The sequence below is a fragment of the Rutidosis leptorrhynchoides genome, chromosome 3 (assembly GCF_046630445.1).
Source record: "Rutidosis leptorrhynchoides isolate AG116_Rl617_1_P2 chromosome 3, CSIRO_AGI_Rlap_v1, whole genome shotgun sequence".
In the NCBI taxonomy this organism is placed as follows: Eukaryota; Viridiplantae; Streptophyta; class Magnoliopsida; order Asterales; family Asteraceae; genus Rutidosis; species Rutidosis leptorrhynchoides.
In genome coordinates, this window is record NC_092335.1 from 445,004,980 (window position 1) to 445,026,106 (window position 21,127).

General features: G+C 34.1%; 1 protein-coding gene and 2 pseudogenes across 2 annotated transcripts in view; 2 read left to right on the plus strand and 1 right to left on the minus strand.

Annotated features, from left to right (window-relative positions):
- The first annotated feature begins 292 nt into the window (after positions 1 to 292).
- LOC139902842 (phosphatidylinositol/phosphatidylcholine transfer protein SFH8-like) overlaps positions 293 to 21,127 on the plus strand; it is a 52,216-nt gene continuing 31,381 nt past the window's right edge. Inside the window, exons 1-14 of one of the 2 annotated variants that reach the window (XM_071885488.1) lie at positions 293 to 405; positions 1,330 to 1,642; positions 1,859 to 1,958; positions 2,093 to 2,359; positions 2,451 to 2,528; positions 2,614 to 2,715; positions 2,791 to 2,840; positions 3,692 to 3,791; positions 3,905 to 4,003; positions 4,095 to 4,208; positions 4,799 to 4,931; positions 5,014 to 5,381; positions 5,986 to 6,060; positions 6,171 to 6,382. In XM_071885488.1, the coding sequence (XP_071741589.1) occupies positions 372 to 405; positions 1,330 to 1,642; positions 1,859 to 1,958; positions 2,093 to 2,359; positions 2,451 to 2,528; positions 2,614 to 2,715; positions 2,791 to 2,840; positions 3,692 to 3,791; positions 3,905 to 4,003; positions 4,095 to 4,208; positions 4,799 to 4,931; positions 5,014 to 5,381; positions 5,986 to 6,060; positions 6,171 to 6,191 (1,854 nt within the window). In that variant the 5' untranslated portion in view covers positions 293 to 371 and the 3' untranslated portion in view covers positions 6,192 to 6,382. Of the gene's footprint in view, positions 406 to 1,329; positions 1,643 to 1,858; positions 1,959 to 2,092; positions 2,360 to 2,450; positions 2,529 to 2,613; positions 2,716 to 2,790; positions 2,841 to 3,691; positions 3,792 to 3,904; positions 4,004 to 4,094; positions 4,209 to 4,798; positions 4,932 to 5,013; positions 5,382 to 5,985; positions 6,061 to 6,170; positions 6,383 to 21,127 lie in introns of those variants that run through there. The other variant, XM_071885489.1, reaches the window with a different exon arrangement.
- Positions 6,748 to 9,008, minus strand: LOC139896302 (phosphatidylinositol/phosphatidylcholine transfer protein SFH10-like; annotated as a pseudogene).
- Positions 9,075 to 21,127, plus strand: part of LOC139902844 (phosphatidylinositol/phosphatidylcholine transfer protein SFH6-like) — a 43,317-nt pseudogene continuing 31,264 nt past the window's right edge.

Below are 21,127 nucleotides of genomic sequence, written 5' to 3' on the forward strand. Positions count from 1 at the left end.
CTTTTTAAAAAACGTTTAAGACAACGACATCTAAAACGACTCTCAAGACACTAGCCGTTTTCCCTCTGTGTATAATACACACGTAGAAAGCCCCGCAGCATCGGGCTGATCCGTGTTTGCCATACACCACCTTATATACCCACGTAATAAATGCAATCCATATGTAATTCACCGGCTAATTGATTTGTCAACAAGATTTAATTGCTATTTTCCATATAGGTAAACTCACTTTTTTAATTTTAAATTTTAAATTTTGATGATTTATTGACGTTACTTGGTTGTTGCATTGAGGTTTAATTTTAGGGCTTTTGATGACAATGCAGCTGTTATTTGTTGACTGATTTCGGTATAATTGTAAATTTTAAGATACAATGTCTGGACCACTCGATCGATTTGCGAGACCTTGTAAGTACTTTCTTTAATTCTTTTACTTGATTGTTTAATTTCGATATGTTAATTGTTTGTTATGTTGATGCAGAATTGCGTGGGTGTGATTGAATAGAAATGTGTGTGTGTGGTTATTTTTGGCTAAAAATTAGGGTTTGTTAAAGTTACATTATTGTACGGACTATATCACATGAATTATGCATTATTGGTCTCTTTAAGAAATTAATATGTTTATGATTCTATGTGTTTTATTATCAAGATCACTGTTTATCTGAATTTGGTAAAATATGTAAACTTGGATCTAAGAATTATTATGATTCTTTGATTAACTGGAAAGGTAGAAGGTTTTCCTTGTTCGGGCTACCCGGGAGGGTGGTTAATCCAACCCCATACTCCGATGTACGCAGCCCGACAGGATTACTCCCTGGCTGTTTCCAACCCTTCTCTGGCCACCGCAAATATTGGTCCTAGACAGGTTCGACCCTGAGACCTCTTGCCTGGAACCCAGGGCCCCAACCACTTGGCTATTTTGTGATGGTAGCTTACTATGCACATGTGATTGGTAGCTTACTCTGATTAAGTGAGCACGGAATGTATAGATATGCACATGTGTTTGGTAGCTTAGTATACACCGATAGTAAATGATGATTATCTCTATTCAATTATTCATTAGAACAGTAAGTCACTATCGTTCAGAAATTTCAGAGTTCAATGCTTTGAATGTATATAGTTAGAGGCAAAATAGGAGTTGGTTAATGCATTTTAGTTTTGATATAAACCTGCTTACAGTGGATATTCCAGTTAAGATAAGATTTAAATCACAAAAGATCTTAATTTTTCATCTGAAATTATAAAGCATTAATTAATTTCTCAAAAGGTGTATATGGTTGATACTATGGAGTTAGAGAAATACGCATTAATATGTTAGCTACTACTTCATAGGCTTTGAGGGGTCATCAGGCAATGATGAAAGATCCGACAGAAGAGAACGAAGGTCTGATTTTGAAAATTCTGAGGATGAAAGGAGGTCAAGGATCGGTTCACTGAAAAAGAAAGCACTTAATGCATCTAGCAAGTTTAAGCATTCTCTCAAGAAAAAGAGCAGTAGGAGAAAGAGCGATGGTCGAGTCAGCTCTGTTTCTATTGAGGATATTCGAGACGTTGAAGAATTAAGGGCTGTTGATGCATTTCGTCAGACACTAGTTTTGGATGAACTGCTTCCAGAAAAGCTTGATGATTATCATATGATGTTGAGGTACTATATTTGGCGTTAATATTTAGTTTATCGATTATATTTAGAAGCATCCATTTGTAATAAGCTGTATAAAATTAAGTTTTATTGCTTTCTAAAATGATATCGGCTTAAATATACGGATTGCCAGGCTGGAATAAGCTATAACAAAGTGCATTTACTAAACTTGCTATATAAATCTTTCATGCTCTAAACTGACTTTTTAATACATGCTTTTAGGTTTTTAAAAGCAAGAAAATTTGATATCGAGAAAGCAAAGACTATGTGGGCTGATATGATTCAGTGGAGAAAGGAATTTGGCACCGATACGATCATTGAGGTGATTATTATGTGGAATATTATTATTATTATTATTAAGTATGCTTTGTTTATATCTAATGCATCAGTGACTAACTAACTAACTAACTAACTGTATGTAAATACCAATGATCTCTTTTACTGAAACCTTATCAGGATTTCGAATTCAAAGAATTGGATGATGTATTGAAGTATTACCCCCATGGTAATCATGGAGTAGACAAAGAGGGAAGACCCGTTTACATCGAAAGATTGGGGAAAGTTGATCCTAACAAACTCATGCAAGTTACAACCATGGACCGTTACATAAAGTATCACGTTCGAGAGTTTGAGAAAAGCTTTGCTTATAAGTTTCCCGCTTGTTCCATTGCTGCAAAAAGGCACATAGACTCAAGTACAACTATTTTGGATGTTCAAGGCGTTGTATGTTCCTCCATGCGCTAATCTGTATCTATACTTCTATACTTATATTATGATGTGACATCGACTAATTTGAGATTTTATAATGTTTCAGGGATTGAAAAACTTCTCTAAGAGTGCTCGGGAGCTCGTAATGCGGCTCCAGAAAATTGATGGGGACAATTACCCTGAAGTAATGATTTTCTTAACTGGTTAAACTGCTTGTCTTCCGTATATTACTACGGATTTTAACAACTTGGTACCATGAACATGTGCAGACGCTGAATCAAATGTTTATTATCAATGCGGGTACTGGTTTTAGATTGCTCTGGAATACTGTAAAGTCATTTCTGGATCCCAAGACAACTTCAAAGATTCATGTATGTTACTGTTCATAAGTTTGCTGGAAAGTATCCTTTTGTTTATCGTTAATCTTCGGTTTGGTTCTCTCTCAGGTTCTTGGAAACAAGTACCAGTGTAAATTGCTTGAGATAATTGATGCCAGGTAGCTCATTATATATGTTAGTTAAATACAGGCCCCACTTCGTTGGGGCAAAAAAAGGCCCCAAAACCAAAGTTCAAAAAAAGACAGGTAAGGGTGAAAAAAACAGGGATGATGTCATGATGACATCAAAAAAGGGGTTTTTTTTTTTTTGAAAGGCAAATTCACACACCCATTAACACGAATATATATACAATAATCCACGAATATGTCCTAAGTAGGACTTGAACCCTTAACCTCATGGTTGAAGGGCCATCACGATACCGTTGGGCCAAAGGCCCTCTGGTGGAGAAAAAAGGGGTGAAAAGGGAAAATTGCAAAAAGACTTTTTTACCCATGTGAATATATGTGTCGTTTGTTTTACGGTCTGCAGACCTTATTATGTCTTATATCTGCGCGCTCGTTGACGTTTTTACTGCAGATTGTTTGTTTTTTTGAAGACATTAGATAAAATAATGTCTTATTTTGTCTGCAATCTCGCAGACTTAGAAATGTGCTTCTAAGTGCTGCAGACATGATTAAGTTATTTTGCAGACATAAAAACAAACAGTCTTCAGTATTCAACATACATTCAACATATAGACCTTTAGACCACATCTTTTGTTTACAGACATTGACATGGTCTTCAGACAAAATCATCTTAAAAAACAAACACCTAAAACTTCCATGGTAATTTTCCAAGGGAGATTTCCATATGACGGAACCACTGTTCTAGACTTCCTTTCAGTGAACATGATGTATATCGAACTTACATGAATACACACGTGTATATATCTACCTATTAAGTCTAAGATATCACCTTTTATCTATTTATATAATGGACTTCTATAAGATAAGCTTGGAGAACTGTGCAGTGAATTGCCAGAATTCCTAGGTGGCACCTGCACATGTGCAGATCAAGGCGGTTGTCTTCTATCTGATAAAGGGCCATGGAAGAATCCTGAAATATTGAAGGTTCTTATTCTTATCGAGCTTTAAACACTACTGCATTTTTGGTTTTTGTTTTATTTTGTGATCTTGAATACTCATATAATTCGAGTTTCATCTTCACATGTTACTCTATTTAGTTGGCTCTTAACAGTGAAGCACGGCGTGCAAGACAGGTGGTTAAAGTTTTAAACAGTGAGGGGAAGGTTGTTGCTTATGCCAAGCCTCAGTTACCCATGGTTAGACACTTTGAACCGTTGTTATTTGCTTATGGTTGCGTCTATTTTTCTAGCAACCGTCGAAAATTAATTTTGTTATGCTTTTGACCAGCTAAGAAGCAGTGATACATCCACTGCTGAGTCGGGATCAGAAGCTGAAGAGATTGCATCCCCGAAAGCATTATTGAATTATTCCCATCTTAGACTAACTCCTGTTTGTGAAGAAGTGAGTGTTTAATCTATTTTCGTTGTTAACTAATGCAGCTAAAATCCAACTATACGTGAAAGTTACACCTTTATCTCATTAGAATTGCATAACTCGACCTTTGGAAAGAAATTCTTTTGGATATTACAAGTTCATTTCTTTGGCGTTTTCTGAGATAAACTACATATCAAGCAATTGACATGATGTAGATCGATCAGGTTCATATGGTATCGCCACTTTTTAAGACCTCGAGCTATTATGGTCAAACACTTCCGTAAAGTATGTGTCAAGTGAGCGTGTAAACTTTCTAGTGGATAGAATAAAATTATTCCTTGGCTCCTTGTGCCATATAAAATAACAAGAAGTTCAAAACAAGAAAGTAAATTTGTTTTTTCTGGAAAAGCTTATGCATAACTTCTTACATTATACTCAATATTATCGTTTACTACATATATAAAAATAAGTTACAAATAACTTGCCTTTTGATGTTGAAAACTGTTTATACCTATTTGGTTTCCATCAAGTTAGGTTCTTATTTTATTTAGCAAATCTTGTTTTCTTTTATCATAATTTTGTCAAGTACTCATATTTTTTTTCTTGTTGGTATATAGTCTAAGGTGATTGGAGATACAAGCTATGCTGGCCAATTTTCTGGATACGATGAGTATGTTCCCATGGTAGATAAGGCCGTTGATTCTGTATTAAAGAAGCAACCATCAATGCCGAAACCATCCGTTCCAAAAAGTTAGTGATTCGATTTTGTCACTAAATGTTTTAATATATTTATTTATGTAATTTAATAATCTATCCTGGATTATTGATACAGGGATACCTCTACAATCTGCTGTTCAGGAAGCACCAAAAACGCTTGATGATCGAGTGCTGGCATTTTTTATGGTTTTCTTCATTACCATTTTCACACACTTCCAATTAACAGTGACCCGTGTGACTAAACGGCTTCGTAACGACCCATCTGAGGATGCCCAAAATGAACCGATCGAACCTACGTCTGCAACTACATTTGCAGAGGCAGAACTTGTTTCGTCTGTTTTTAAAAGACTTGGTGAACTTGAAGATAAGGTTGACACACTTAAAGCAAAGCCATCTGAGATGCCTTATGAGAAAGAGGAATTGCTAAATGCTGCTGTTTGCCGTGTTGATGCGTTAGAAGCAGAACTCATTGCTACCAAAAAGGTAAACACACATTTTGACTTTTTTCTTTAATTATTGCACAGATCTAAATGATTAGTGTGAATTATGATTTGAAGTTCTATACTATTAAATAAGTGGTATGGTACGTTATATGCACTAAAAATACACTTTTAATGACTTTTGACGCATTAGAGAAAAAACATAAACCAAATTGACTCACTCATAAGCAAGTCAAAATTTCCCACATCTACATCTACTGCATCCATATATCGCGATGACAAACTTCATCATATCGTTAGCTTCTAGAGTTGTAAAACATTATAATGAATGAACTTTGGATAAGCTGGGTTAATATCTGTGATAAAACTTTCAAAACACAATGATAGGGCTACTTCATTCATGACTAATTAAAGTTGAGGGTCCTTTGTGCAATTCGGTCTTTCTCAAAAAAATTACCAAATAAATATTTATGAAAAAAGACAAGGCAAATGTTATCTACAGATCCCCCCTCCACAATCCTCATAGGGGGCGAGTCACGAACCATTTGATAAAGTTATCCAGCTGACATCCTCGTTGGCAAGTAGTTGGTGTGACTAGGATTGTTGACATTCCTTTTGTGTGTGTGTGTGTGCGCGCGCGCGCGCAGGCTCTTCATGAAGCTCTAATGAGGCAAGAAGAGTTGCTTGCTTACATCGATCGCCAAGAAGAGAAAAAGTTCAGGGTAATTTCTTCCGCTCGGATATTCGCTTCTATTTAAATACAATTAAAATTAAATTAATTATTTTTAGGAATAAGTAGCTAATACAATATTTTGGTTGCATGTATTTGCAGAAGAAGAAATATTGCTGGTGAAGTGTATTGGATGTGTTTGTTTTCTAGTAATATTTGTTGGTATATTATCAAGTTGATAACAATCGTGTGCGAGGTTTTTGTTAATTCGGAGTTTAATTTGAGAGGGAGACTAAAATTTAAGAGGTTGTTTTGTTTGTTTGGAAAGAGGTTTGGTCTTTACTAATGAGTTTTATGTGCTTGTTTGAAATATTTCCCCGCGTGATTCATTATAACTGTTGATTTTTCTATAAAATTTTTATATAACTATGTATCTTTGTATTCTATACTAGAAGATGCAAATCAAACCCCCGTGTAAGTTATTAGCATTTGCAGTTCATATGATAAATTATGCTGTTTTTCAAATGCAAATGTGTAAAGACTATCTATCTATAAAGAAATTAGAAGACTGTAAATGGTACACAGGTTTTGAATCGGGTCTTTATTCGCAAAGCAACATGTGTGCGCTTGGATATAATCTACACACGCGCTCAAAAGAATCAACGTTGCAACCAGTTACACAGTTCTCACCTTTCCTTCTACATTACTTTAATAACCACGTAGTCTGTCGCTTGCAAGTTTAAAAACCGAAAATGTTCTTTTTCTTTTTCTTTTTTTCAAGGTAAGCCGCAAACTCTTGTTGTTGAGTTCGTGTTTCTTCAAGAGACTGCACAATATAATATAACATCATTTTAAAACACTCCTACAACTTCCATTCATAACTGCACAAATTACTAAAGGTGGCAGTTTTGACCCAAATGGTCATTAATTGACTGATTCAAGTTATTTTTGACTTTAACGTGTGCGTCAAACATGTAAACATAAGTCAAATGTTGAATAAAATATCTACTGTTTTGAGATGATAACAAAAGTACCTTCTTGGTAGCAGATAGCTGAATCTCTAAAGACTCGATGCAATGCAAAGCATTATTAAGCATCTCTTCCTTTTCAGGGGGCATCTCGATTGGTCTGTTTGTAAGGATTATGACTTTTTCTTCCAAGTCTCCCAAACGCTTCATCATAGACAGATACTCTGCCGTAGAAATGCCACCTGGCGCTTGTAATTGGTACGGGTCGTTTCTCTGTTTAATTGACTCTTCGTAAGCAGGACTAGCGTAATGGTTTGTTTCTGTATGCTTTTTAGGCATGCTTTTTTGTCATACGCACCATGGTCATAACTCCCATCATAAAAGTCATCATCCCCATAAAAATATGGTTACCAAATCCATCGTTAGCTGCGTTGTAAGCACCATTAACATGATAGTAATCTGTACCAACATATATGATATTTTAAGATTTTCGGTTGCTTTTAGTTATAAAAGTTAGTACTGTCTACGTAAGGCCACTCATTTACTAACAAAGGGTTGATTTGGGTTATGTTTTATCTCTTATCGTCCAAAAAGGCACACTGTAAGAATATCAGCTTAAATAAAAAATAGGTCAAATGGGTTGAACAGGTCGAAAGTCACTCATAGTGTAATTTCAGACTAAATCATTTTATGAGCAATAATAAATTTGGATAATATGCGAATTAAATAAACGTTAAGTTGCCACTTCTAATACCTTGTGGAGTGGGAACCTTTTGCACTTGTTTAGCATAACTTGCATCAACAACCTTTTGAGTTGCAGGTGCATGGCTTTTGGGTTCACTTGCGCTTGGAACACTTTTGCTTGTGTGATCCTTATGGTCACTTACTTCTTCGCAAACTGACGGAAGATGTTGATGGTTGACGTGTTCTTGTTTTCCGGAAGGTTCTGCATCCACCTTGTAGGAACTACTCATGTTAGCAATCTACAATGATCTGTTTTGTAGCTATCCTAAAGGAAGTAATTATAATAAATTTTTTGTACTACAAAATGTGTAACATTAAACCGTTTTGACCTGTTACACAACAAGCACATCTTTCCACCTATATTAACATAAATTATAACAAAAGACGAGCGTGTTCTTTAAAGATGATACCTTGTTTGCAGATGGATCCTCAGAAATGGTTTTCTCATTTAGGATGTCGGATCTTGATGAACATTTGTGTTCGCCATTGCGGACCATCTGACCAAAAAACATTATAATGTTTGGGTTAACATAGATAGATATAAGTTTCAAAAGGTAATCAATTTTTTATAAGTAGCAGTAGATAATAACCTTCATGATGTCTGGATCTTGCCATGGACCCTTATCAGAGCGCATGCAACCGCCTTTGTCGGAACAGGTGCAGGTACCACCTAAGAACTCTGGGAGTTAACTGTCGGCATATAAACGACACATACATAAAACACAGAATATGAATTAGAATAATGAATCTTTGGTATGTTTTGATCAAGTACCTTGCATCAATGATTTCTAAAAGCTTGCTTTGGAATTTGTTGCCCAAAACCTACACAACAGAATTTGTTTTCCACATTAAAGTTATAAACTTTCTTTGATACCAAGAATATGTATGTTATCAACTTACATTAATCTTAGATGTAGTCTTTGGGTCAAGGAAGGATTTAACTGTGTTCCACAAAAGCCTGAAGCCAGACCCTGCATTGATGATGTACATTCGGGATAGAGTCTACATGTAACACGAAAATCGAATTGTGTTACTTACATTTTATCTCTACGGGTCAAAATGTGGTTAAACAAGAACTACTTAAACGGGTCAAATGTGTTGAACAAATCAAACAGGTACCTCAGGATAGTTGTTACCCCATCTATGTTCTGGAGTGACTGAATAAGCTCCCTAGCCGATTTATTCATGCTTTTCAAACCCTATTTAACAGACCCATCTGATCAAAATCGAATCTTTACGGCTTAAATATACGGATTGCCAGGCTGGAATAAGCTATAACAAAGTGCATTTACTAAACTTTCTATATAAACCTTTTATGCATTAAACTGACTTTTTAATATATACTTTTAGGTTTTTAAAAGCAAGAAAATTTGATATCGAGAAAGCAAAGACTATGTGGGCTGATATGATTCAGTGGAGAAAGGAATTTGGCACCGATACGATCATTGAGGTGATTAATTTTGTGGAATATTATTATTAAGTACGCTTTCTTTATATATAATGCATTTGTTACTAACTAATTAACTGATGATTTCTTCTACTGAAACCTTATTAGGATTTTGAATTTAAAGAGTTGGATGATGTATTGAAGTATTACCCACATGGTAATCATGGAGTAGACAAAGAGGGAAGACCCGTTTACATCGAAAGATTGGGTAAAGTTGACCCAAACAAACTCATGCAAGTTACAACCATGGATCGTTACATAAAGTATCACGTGCGAGAGTTTGAAAAAAGCTTTGCTTATAAGTTTCCCGCTTGTTCAATTGCTGCAAAAAGGCACATTGACTCAAGCACAACAATTTTGGATGTTCAAGGCGTTGTATGTTTCCCCTTTCGCTTATCTGTATCTATACTTATATATTATGATGTGACATCGACTAATTTGAGATTTTATAATGTTTCAGGGATTGAAGAACTTCTCTAAAAGTGCTCGGGAGCTCGTTATGCGGCTCCAGAAAATTGATGGAGACAATTACCCTGAAGTAAAGATTTTCTTAACAAGTTAAACTGCTTTGTGTTTTGTATGTTACTACGGATTTTAACAACTTGGTACCATGAACCTGTGCAGACGCTTAATCAAATGTTTATTATCAATGCGGGTACTGGTTTTAGATTGCTGTGGAATACTATAAAGTCATTTCTGGATCCCAAGACACTTCAAAGATTCATGAATGTTACTGTTCATAAGTTTGCTTGAAAGTATCTTTTTTTTATCGTTAATCTTCGGTTTGGTTTTCTCTCAGGTTCTTGGAAACAAGTACCAGTGCAAATTGCTCGAGATAATTGATGCCAGGTAGCTCATGATATAGGTTTGCTAACTAGTTAATGACAGGCCCCACTTCGTTGGGGGCAAAAAAGGCCCCAAAACAAAAGTTCAAAAAAAGACAGGTAAGGGGGGAAAAGCAGGGATGACGTCATGATGACATCAGCGGGAAAAAAGGGGAAAAGGGATATTGCAAAAAGACTTTTTTACCCCGGTGAGCATTTAACTTCCATGGTATTTTAAGGGGAAATTTCCATATAACGGAACCACTGTTCTAGACTTCCTTTCAATGAACATGATGTATATTGAATTTACATGCATACACCATACACACGTGTATATATGTATCTATTAAGTCTAGGGTATCACCTTTTATGTATTTATGTATTTATAATGGACTTCTTTAAAATAAACATTGGAGAACGGTACTGCAGTGAATTGCCATAATTCCTAGGTGGCACCTGCACATGTGCAGATCAAGGGGGTTGTCTTCTATCCGATAAAGGGCCATGGAAGAATCCTGAAATATTGAAGGTTCTTATTTTTACGTAGCTTTAAGCACTACTGCAAATTTCGTTTTTTGTTTTAATTTTATGATCTTGTATGATCATGTAATTTGAGTTTCATCTTCACATGTTTCTTCATTCAGTTGGCTCTTAATATATTCATCAAATATATCCGCGGTCATCCCATACGATAATCGCCGTAACGCGCAAGTTATTTTTTTAATAGTTGAGAAACTAAGACGTCCAAGTGCATCCGGACGTTGTTGGAAAAAAGTAAAATGATCGGGGGCATTAGGAGTATAAGAGTGTTGAAGAATACCGTCTCGGATACGGAGAAATAAAACTTTGCGCATCCGAAATCGTCTCTTGAAAATGTCGTCCGGAAACGTCGGATTTTCACAAAAGTAATCGCTCCACAATAATTGACCCGCTGCTTCACGATCTCTATTTAAAAAACGTCGTGGTTGTCTTTGAAAACGAGTTCTTGGTTGGATTTCTTCCTCTTCTTCGGACGACGTTGAATCGAATAACAAATCGATACTTAAGGCTAAAAAATCCATATTTTTTAGTTTCTAAAACAAAAAGAAGACATAAACTTTTATATATATATGAGTGTGTAATGAATAAAAGTGTGTGAAAAATGAAAATAAAGAGTGTGTATTTATAGAAGAAAAAGAGAAAAAAAAAAAAAAATTCAGCAACGGCTAGCTTATAACGGCTATGAAATTTAGACCAATCAAAACGTGCCACGTCCCCTACTGATGCGTTTGTACCAGCGTTTTTTGTGACAAACGCCCCGATACAAACGCCCACAAACGCCCATTCCGGGCGTTTGTGGGCGGCATATGGCGACAAACGCCTGCATTATCTGTGGTCTAACTGTGAAGCACGACGTGCGAGACAGGTGGTTAAAGTTTTAAACAGTGAGGGTAAAGTTGTTGCTTATGCCGAGCCTCATTTACCCATGGTTAGAGACTTTTAACTGTTTTTATTTTCTTATGGTTGCATCTTTTTTATAGCAACTGTCAAAAATCTATTATTATTATTATTATTATTATTATTATTATTATTATTATTATTATTATTATTATTATTATTATTATTATTATTATTATTATTATTATTATTATTATTATTATTATTATTTTGGGAATCTTTTTTTAATTGTTTTTTTAATTTTTTTGACCAGTTAAGAAGTAGTGATACATCGACTGCTGAGTCGGGATCAGAAGCTGAAGAGATCGCATCACCGAAAGTATTATTGAATTATTCCCATCTTAGGCTGACTGCTGTTCGTGAAGAAGTGAGTGTTTAATCTTTTTTTGTTGTTAACTAATGCAGCTAAAATCCAACTATATGCGAATGATACACCTTTGTCTCATTAGAATTGCATAAATCTGCCTTTGAAATGATAATCCTCTTGGATATTACAAGTTCATTTTCTTGGCATTTTTCTGATATAACTACATTACATATCAGAATAAAACTATTCCTTGTCTCCTTGTGCCAAATAAAATAACAAGAAGTTCAAAAGAATAAAGTAATAAAACACCTATGTTTTCCTGAAAATGCTTATGCATAACTTTTACCTTATATATTCAATATTATCCGTCCATTACTACATATATTAAAAATACAAGTTGCTTTATGATGCTGAAAACTGCATATAACTATTTGGTTTTGTTAGAAATATGTTCTCGGGTTGGCTACGGTTCGATCGTGGTTTGACCGTGGTACATATATTCCGAAGATATGTCCATGACATTAAATAATAAAAGTCCATTTATCCTATTCGGTCACACACAAAGGCCAATCGTAAATTGTTTGATATAACTTCTAATCGGAAATTAATTTATTAATCATTAGTTAATGGTTTAATAAATTAAGTAAGTTTTTTTTTTATGTGTGTACATATACTTACAAATCTAAATATATAAGATTTGATTTGATATAAATAAGATTTGATTTGATTTGTAAATCTTATTTTATATAAAGATTTGTACTATAATCATATTTTATATAATATATAAGATTTGATTTGATATAAATAAGATTTGATTTGATTTGTAAATCTTATTTTATATAAAGATTTGGTTTTGCAAATCTTTTAAAATCTTTTCAAATCTTTATATTTGTATTATATGTATCAATTTTATTCTATATAATACCAAGTCTTGGTATTGAAAAGATATATGTAACTTGAGATACAAAAACACACATACAAAATGCTATTTCTCTTTCTCATTTTCAAGTAACCAAAATACTCTATAATTGGGTTCGGTTTTGGTGGAAATAAGGAAAAAGAAAAGATCCGTTAAGTAGAAGATATAGATTGAAACAAGGTTGGAACTTTGGGTGTCTACCGTTTAGAGGAACTCTTCTTTGGGTTTTTTCAGATTCGATCTTCAAAAGGCTACAAAGGTTGTATTCTAATCTTCTCTTGTTTAATTTCGTTAATTTTGTTTTGTTTGCTAAAGTTTTGTACAATGATCTGTGGAAGAGTATGATTTTGTAAAGTTTTAAAAATGCTTCCGCTCGCTTTGAATTTGTATCATACTCCAACAGTGGTATCCGAGCCATCTTGTACAAGTTTTAGCAAACTTTTCTTATGATATTTAGTTTTGATGGATGCGTTGTGCATGATTCTTGGAGATGATCATGCATAACAAACATGCAAAACAAGTATCATGATTTATGTTTTATGTTTCCTAAATACTAATTTGAATCTTGGATTTTGGCAAAATGTAAAATGGGTTAAATTCAATTTTTTTTCATTTATGAATTTTTTTTCAGCCTGGACAGTCCGTATTTGATGGACTGTTTCAGGCTTTAAACTCAATATTATTGTATGAGACCAATTGCATTTGAAAGCTAACTGAAAGAACTTAAATTTGAAAAAAAAATTCATCGAAAACGGATTAGAAATGAGTAAGATATGACCATTTAAAGTTACATGTATGAATCTGCCAAAATCCGAAAATTTTAATGGTAACTTGCATGTTGACTATTAAAGATTCAATGTTTAGGAAAATAAAGTACATGAATTCTTTTCATGTTTTACATGAAATGAGAAAATTAAAATTATTAATTTTAGACTTTATGCTTTGGTAAAGTGAATAAATCTTCAACATGTTTTGATTCACTTAATATGTTTATTTGGATGATTTTGGCATGAAAACCATACTTACAAAATATGAAGTGGGTTTACATACATATGTTATGTAAACAAGGATTGATTATTTTGTGTGCCATTAAGTGTTGAAAATCAATCCTTATCGAAACATGTTTCATGAAAATGGATGTTTGGCACTCCATTTGTTATGTATGTAATTGTTGTTGTATTCGGTAGTAATTGCCTCTATAAGACCCTTGTGTGGATGTTTGGTTGTATGATTCTATTTATTATTTATTCGGGATGAATATAATAATTTATTAAACGACTTGCATGTCGTCTTTATATTTATATTGTATTTGTAATAGTATAGAAAATAGAATAATTATTATGTAAGATAATGCAACCAAGATTGAAATCAAGAAGACGATGTTCACAAGGCGGCTCATCCGAGCATATAATGGAGATGGCGGTTTTAGTGGGAGCCAATTCTCACACAAGGTTATGTCCCTAGTTAACCAAGTTTTTCCGTGTGTTGGCTCACCGGAAAACGCATAGGACTCGAGGCATACTACCGATAATTGTGTGTCATGATTATTATTGTTTTATTATTTGTCTATGCCATGCTAGCTAGAAAATATTTAAAAAAAAACAAAAAGGGACAATAATCATATAAAACGGTTTGGTTAAAATTAGTTTAACAAACGCAACACGCAATACATAATTAGAAAATGTTTTAAAATGGTGTAAACTACTTTTGCTAAAAGAAAACAAAAACCTATTTTAAATGTAAACATTACGCTATCCATGAGTAGTACACACATCCGAACCTTCTACCTGTTAGAGTTCGCGATACCCGAGAGTCTTGGGTCGGACTTTAATTGGGTGTTGGGAAGGGTGAGGTGAATTTCGCGATACCCGAGAGTCTTGGGCCGGATTTCACGTGTATCTATCACGGACGGTTTACAATCTGAAATCGTGGTTTGCGGCAAACCCGCCACGAGGAAGGATTAGCGTAGAAGGGATTAAACATGCAAAGTGAAATAATTGATTATCACTAAATCCCGCAGAACCTAAGAATTTCATAATGGATGAAATTGGTAATATAGTTACCTACCTAAATAGCTTATGGTTGGCGATCCGCGGCGAACCCGTCGTTAACATAAGTGAAATATGGATATTAGCCATGTTAATTATAATTGTTTGAATATTAAACACACTTGAGTAATTATAATTGTTTGATATTAGGCAGTGTACCTAATCGTACAGTAGTGTAGTTTTTAGTAAGTCCGGTTCGTTCCACAGGGAATCTTTTTTAAACAAAGCTCAACGCTATATTAGTTTACTTTTATAAAAATACAAATATATATAAGTAATATTATTATTATAAAGGGGGGTTTTTACCGTTTAATGACCGGTTTATCGATTTTAAAACTTTAGTCGCAGTTAAAACCTAATGTAAAATATTAAATAAATAAAAGACTTAAATTAAAACTTAAAGTAAATAACGATAATGAAATTGCGAATAATAAAAGTGCGATAAAATAAACTTTTGATAATTAAAAAGTACGATAATTAAAAGTGCGATTAAATAACAATAAATAAAAGTGCGATAATTAGAAGTGCAATTAAATATAAAATAAAGGAAATTAAATATGAAATAAAAGAATTATGCTTATTTAAACTTCCGTAATCATGATGTTCGACGTGTTGATTTTAGTTTTATGCCCATGGGTTAATTGTCCTTTGTCCTGGATTATTTAATATGTCCGTCTGGTTTTTGTCCATAACAGTCCATCAGTCATAAATATAAAGTGCGAGTGTCCTCATCAAATTATTCTTATACCCGAAGTTAAATATTCCAACTAATTGGGGATTCGAATTGTAACAAGGTTTTAATACTTTGTTTAATGAATACACCAGGTTATCGACTGCGTGTAAACCAAGGTTTTACTACTTTGTTAACAATTACACCAATTACCCTTGAATGTAATTTCACCCCTGTTTTAATTATTCTAGTGGCTATTAATCCATTCCCGTGTCCGGTTAAATGAACGATTATTCGTACATATAAATACCCCGCCCATCGTGTCCGATTGAGTGTATATGGTAATTTATAGGGACGCCCAATTGTAAATCTTTATATTAACATTAACAAACTATCATTTAGTTAAACAAATATAAAGCCCATTAATAGCCCATAGTCTAATTTCCACAAGTGTCGTTCTTTTGTCCAAACCCCAATTATGGTACAAAGCCCAATTACCCAATTTTAGTAATTAGCCCAACATCATGATTACTTCGTTTTAAATAAGCATAATAATAACTTAGCTACGAGACATTAATGTAAAAAGGTTGAACATAACTTACAATGATTAAAAATAGCGTAGCGTTACACGGACAGAATTTCGGCTTACACCCTTACAATAATCGCTAACATACCCTTATTATTAGAATTATAATTAAAATTAAAATATAAATTATAAATATAAATATAAATTTTACGTATGAATGAGGAAGAAAAAAGATAGATTTTACGATCAGAATTCGGTTGGCTTTGTAGGCATAATTTCATTTTGGGGCTCCGCGACTCGCGGCATATTTTGCCTTCAAACTCTGCGAGTCGCGGAGTTTGAAATTCCAGCTCACACTTTGGAGTCTTTCTCTGCCGACGGTTTTTATTTATAAATATAATATATATATAATTAATATAATTAATTATATATTATATTATATTTATATACATAGTTAACTTGTAATTTTTAGTCCGTTGCGTCGAGCGTTGAGAGTTGACTCTGGTCCCGGTTCCGGATTTTCGAACGTCCTTGCGTACAATTTAATATCTTGTACTTTGCGTTTTGAATCTTGTACTCTTGTAATTTCGAGACGTTTCTTATCAATAATTGGAACCTTTTTTATTGTCTTTTGTACTTTTGAGCTTTTTGGTCGTTTGCGTCTTCAATTCGTCGAATCTGTCTTTTGTCTTCACCTTTTATTATTTAAACGAATATCACTTGTAAATAGAACAATTGCAACTAAAAGCTTGTCTTTCTTGAGGAATAATGTTATGAAATATATGTTCGTTTTTAGCATTATCAAATATTCCCACACTTGAGCGTTGCTTGTCCTCAAGCAATATCGTTTTGAAATACTAGAATCACTTCTTTATTCTTCACACTTTGTACATCAGTGATTTTCTATACGGCGGTATAAACAATGGTAGTAACGATATGGTTTACAGTCCCACATGACTATAAAAATTTAGATCCATTAAGGAAATTGGATCTTTATGAAAACATTTGATCTTTTGAAAATTAAATCTAGTTTTTACCCTAGATAAGTTTTCCGGGATAACCCTTTACCGGTGTTTGCAAAATATTTTTGTGGGTTTGGTGGGTTTCAGAATTGAAAATTTTAGCTCAAAACTTGCTGTTTTGTGTCACCCACTTGCTAACCTTGTATTTGGAAAGCAACACGTCCAGTTTACTTGTCCCGTATATTACCTTTCGATAAACTACCGTCCGGTTGTAAAGGAAAGCGTTGAACAAGCAACTGTTAAGGCAATGTCCCCTGACATGCTTTTGATTATGGTCTATAACGTGTCGGACGCAATTACTATCCTTGGTAGGAGCAATAGTAAAGCTCACCCTTATAATTTTTCGGTATGGCACAAGGTCCTGTCTTTGACCATGCTATGCAACCACCGTTCTTACGGTTGACACCCGATTTGGTTCAGGTGACCTAATGAATTCCAGGTGAATTTATAGGATTTTACGTTCAATGGTAATGAACGCATTGAAAATGGGTTTTCAGAAAACAAATCGGTTTATAATTTTGATCAAAATATTTTCTCGTTCAAGCTCGAGTTTAGATATCATTGAATTCCATGAGTTTGAATTCTCAATCTTTAAGGTCAATCTCTAGGATTGAGTAATATCAGTCTTAAAAGCTGATTTTTAATCTTTAAGGAGATTATCCTTTCTGGGGATCTGATTCATTAGTCTTATCCAGCTAATTTGCATGGTGCCCCCCATTGTACGAGATAAATCCTTCTCATGGTTAGGATAAATCTGACCACTTGGCGACCCTGTTTAATGCTGAGGTCCGTGGATTTCCTGCTGATTTTAGTGATGAATTTTCTAGATTTTTTTGTCAACCTACAGCTGGTCTGGACGACAACTTCATGACCTAAATCAAGAAGCGCGTGTCTTTTTCGGAAGACTTTACTTCCTTTTAATGATGGAATTGATTCATCGTGTAGATCCATATCTTCTTTTCTTTCATCGGGTAAAACAGTTTAGTTTAGTCCAAAGCAAAAGTATTTTCAGTTATTTGTTACAGATATATGTGATATATGTTTTGAATAACTTGGAGAATTTTCCCACACTTGGCTTTTATTTTCCTTTTTATCGTCCTCTATTCCATTTTTAACATTTTTAACATTTTGGTTTGTTTCTCAATTTATGTCCTTTCCGAGGTTACAATAATTTCGGTGTTAAAACCTAGTTTTATCGTTCATAAATATGTATAAACATGATTTTGAGTTCATTTAATTGAAAATTTTGAAAATTTTTTACTAGAATTGGGTAGTCAGTATATAAGACCAGGGCTGTTCTTTATTATCAGAGAGCACTAGATTCTAATACAACTACTGATTTACTAGTATTTTTAATGGTAACCAAGTGTTTAAGATAAAAATTTTAAAATCCGAAATAATTTAACCCCTTCCCACACTTAAGATCTTGCAATGCCCTCATTTGCAAGAAATCAGTAACAATTTAAATTATTGAGGGTGATTTGTGTGAAAATGATTAAATTTTTACCAAAGTTTCCAAATATATTGGCGTTTGTTTGCTGAATGATAAATGGTGCACATCATTTGTTCATTCCGTCTTGTTGTTATTTCACATATATTTTGCATCTTGTCGTCAAAATTAGTTGCTTTTGCTGAACTTAATGCCAGTCTTTGAAAATGCGTTGTTTTACCCTGTTGTGTACATAAGATAAACTGCAAACATATATACATATTTTTGAAGTTTGGTATATTACCCCACATTCAAAAATTATTAAAATCTAAGAATAAAAGTTAGATAATTATAAAAATGATTACAATATTAACAAAAGTATTAAACGTATCAATAATTACAAATTACAAAATAAAAAAAAATAATAAGTAAACTAAGGATGATATTGGTACCAATAGGGGTTCCAGGCATAACCATAGGTGCTATAGAATGCTTCGGCAGGGTCATACGTAAGATATGGTGGCTGCATCTCTATAGACCAAGGAAGGAAGATGGGTTTCGGTGTAGGAATATAGTTTCTACCTATATGTTGGCAATGAGCTATGATCTGGTTCTGATGAACTTGCCAATCTTCAAATGCTCTCTGTCTAGCATTTTCGTATTCCTGAGAAGCTATAAACCTATGCATTTCTTGCATCTCATTCCCCCCTCCTACATTACCTTGTTGTTGGTTTCTCTCCACCTGTGGATGTCTACCATGGTATCGTACTGCGGCGTTATTTCGCCTTTTCAAAACTTTCGCACCATGGTATACATTTAAACCTATAGTATCGCGGGGTTCTGGTTCTTCTACTAATAATCCCCCCCGACTTATATCCACACCGAGATATTCACCAATTAAAGTAATAAAAATACCACCTCCTATTATGCTATGCGGTCGCATCCCCCGAACCATAGCTGATAAATAATAACCCACACAATATGGTATACTTACAGCGCTTTGTGGGTCTCGAATACACATATGGTAAAACAAATCCTGTTCATTTACCTTTTCCTTGTTTTTACCCCTTTGTGTAATCGAATTAGCTAAAAACCTATGTATCACTCTTAATTCGGCTCTATCTATATCCAAATAAGAGTAATTTCCCCCTTTGAAACGGTGATGGCTTGTCATTTGGCTCCACACACCGTGTGTATCAAAATTTTCATCTATCTTTCTACCGTTTAGTATCAATCCTCTACAATCGGCAGACGCTAACTCCTCAGGCGTATATATACGTAAAGCCTGAGCCATGTCCAGTAAAGACATGTGGCGCATCGAACCGCCTAACAAAAATCTAATAAAAGAACGATCGGTTAAACTAGCTACCCGATCATTCAACTCTATACTACATAACAATTCTTCACACCATACTTTATATACAGGTCTACGCATGGTGAATAAACGTACCCAGTCATTAAAAGAAGAATTACCATACCTCTGTACAAGTAATTCCCTAATTGGCCCGGCCAATTCTACAGCTTCTAAGGGTCCCCATTCTATGACCCTCGGTACCTCAACAACCTTAGAATGAAGAGTATGCAAACCCCGTTGATATTTTGGATAATCTATCCAAAGTCTGTCAAATCTCAGGTTCGGGTGCAACTCTTCCAAGTGCATATCGGAAAAGGTCATGACTGGATGAGGTATATCCTGCTTGTAGTAGTTATCCACCTCCTGTTGTTCCAAATTCTCAGCAGGAGCATTGCGGGCTTGGGATGAAGATTCACCCCTTTCATTCTGCAAAACACATCAAACACAATTTTTGTGCATCCAAATATGCATTAGTTTCAGCAAAATCATCAATCAAAATAATTACAATGACATTATCAATTTATATCAAACTTAAGCTCATTTTCATATTTTCATCAAATCTACACTTTTTCAAATAAGCATATACGAAAATGTTCGCCAAGTTCATAATCATTCAACTCAAATAACATGTCAAAATAATCATTACTAGCAATTAAACAAGTTTCAAATGGCATTATCTTTCAAAAATCAAGTTCATGAATTTTAGACTTGAAAAAATCCACTTTAATTCTCAAAATCATGTTTAGGCTCAAAGTTTGGATCATTCAACTACCTAGACATGTTACACTACTTATTTTAGCAACAATTCATGACAAAAATCGGCCATAACCTGTTTATATCAAAAAGCCCCAAATTTGCTCAAGAACACAAACCCTAGATTACTCAAAATTTGAAGTTTAAGGCTTCTAATTATGTTAAACAGCATCAATCTAAGTTATACAAGCATAATACATAAACAATTTAAGTTTAATTACACTAAAAAGCATCAAAATCAAATTGGGAAAAAAATGACTCAAGAACACCAAATTTCGGATTAAATGGTGTTTAGGTGTAGAAATTTACAGTTTTTCTTGAGTAATTCTTAGATAGCATCCTTCTCAACATGATTTTAGCAAAAGATTTGGTGATTAACGGTTAAAAATTGTGATTTTGGGGGTTTTTTCTCGGGTATTTTCGGAGTATTTCGCAGCTATTTTCTGTTTTGGGTGTGTGAAACTGAGCTGTTGCAGCTCTTTATTTTTTTTTTCTGTAATCCGACTCTCCCGCGAGTCGCGGGGATTAACCCTCCAAACTCCGCGAGTCACGGAGTTTGGTATTTTTTTTTTTTTTTTTTTTTTATAATCATTAACTTATTAAAACAATTAAGTAATTAATTTTAAAATTTTGTTTCCCTTGTTATTTAGGACGAGGTCGTTTCGGATCGA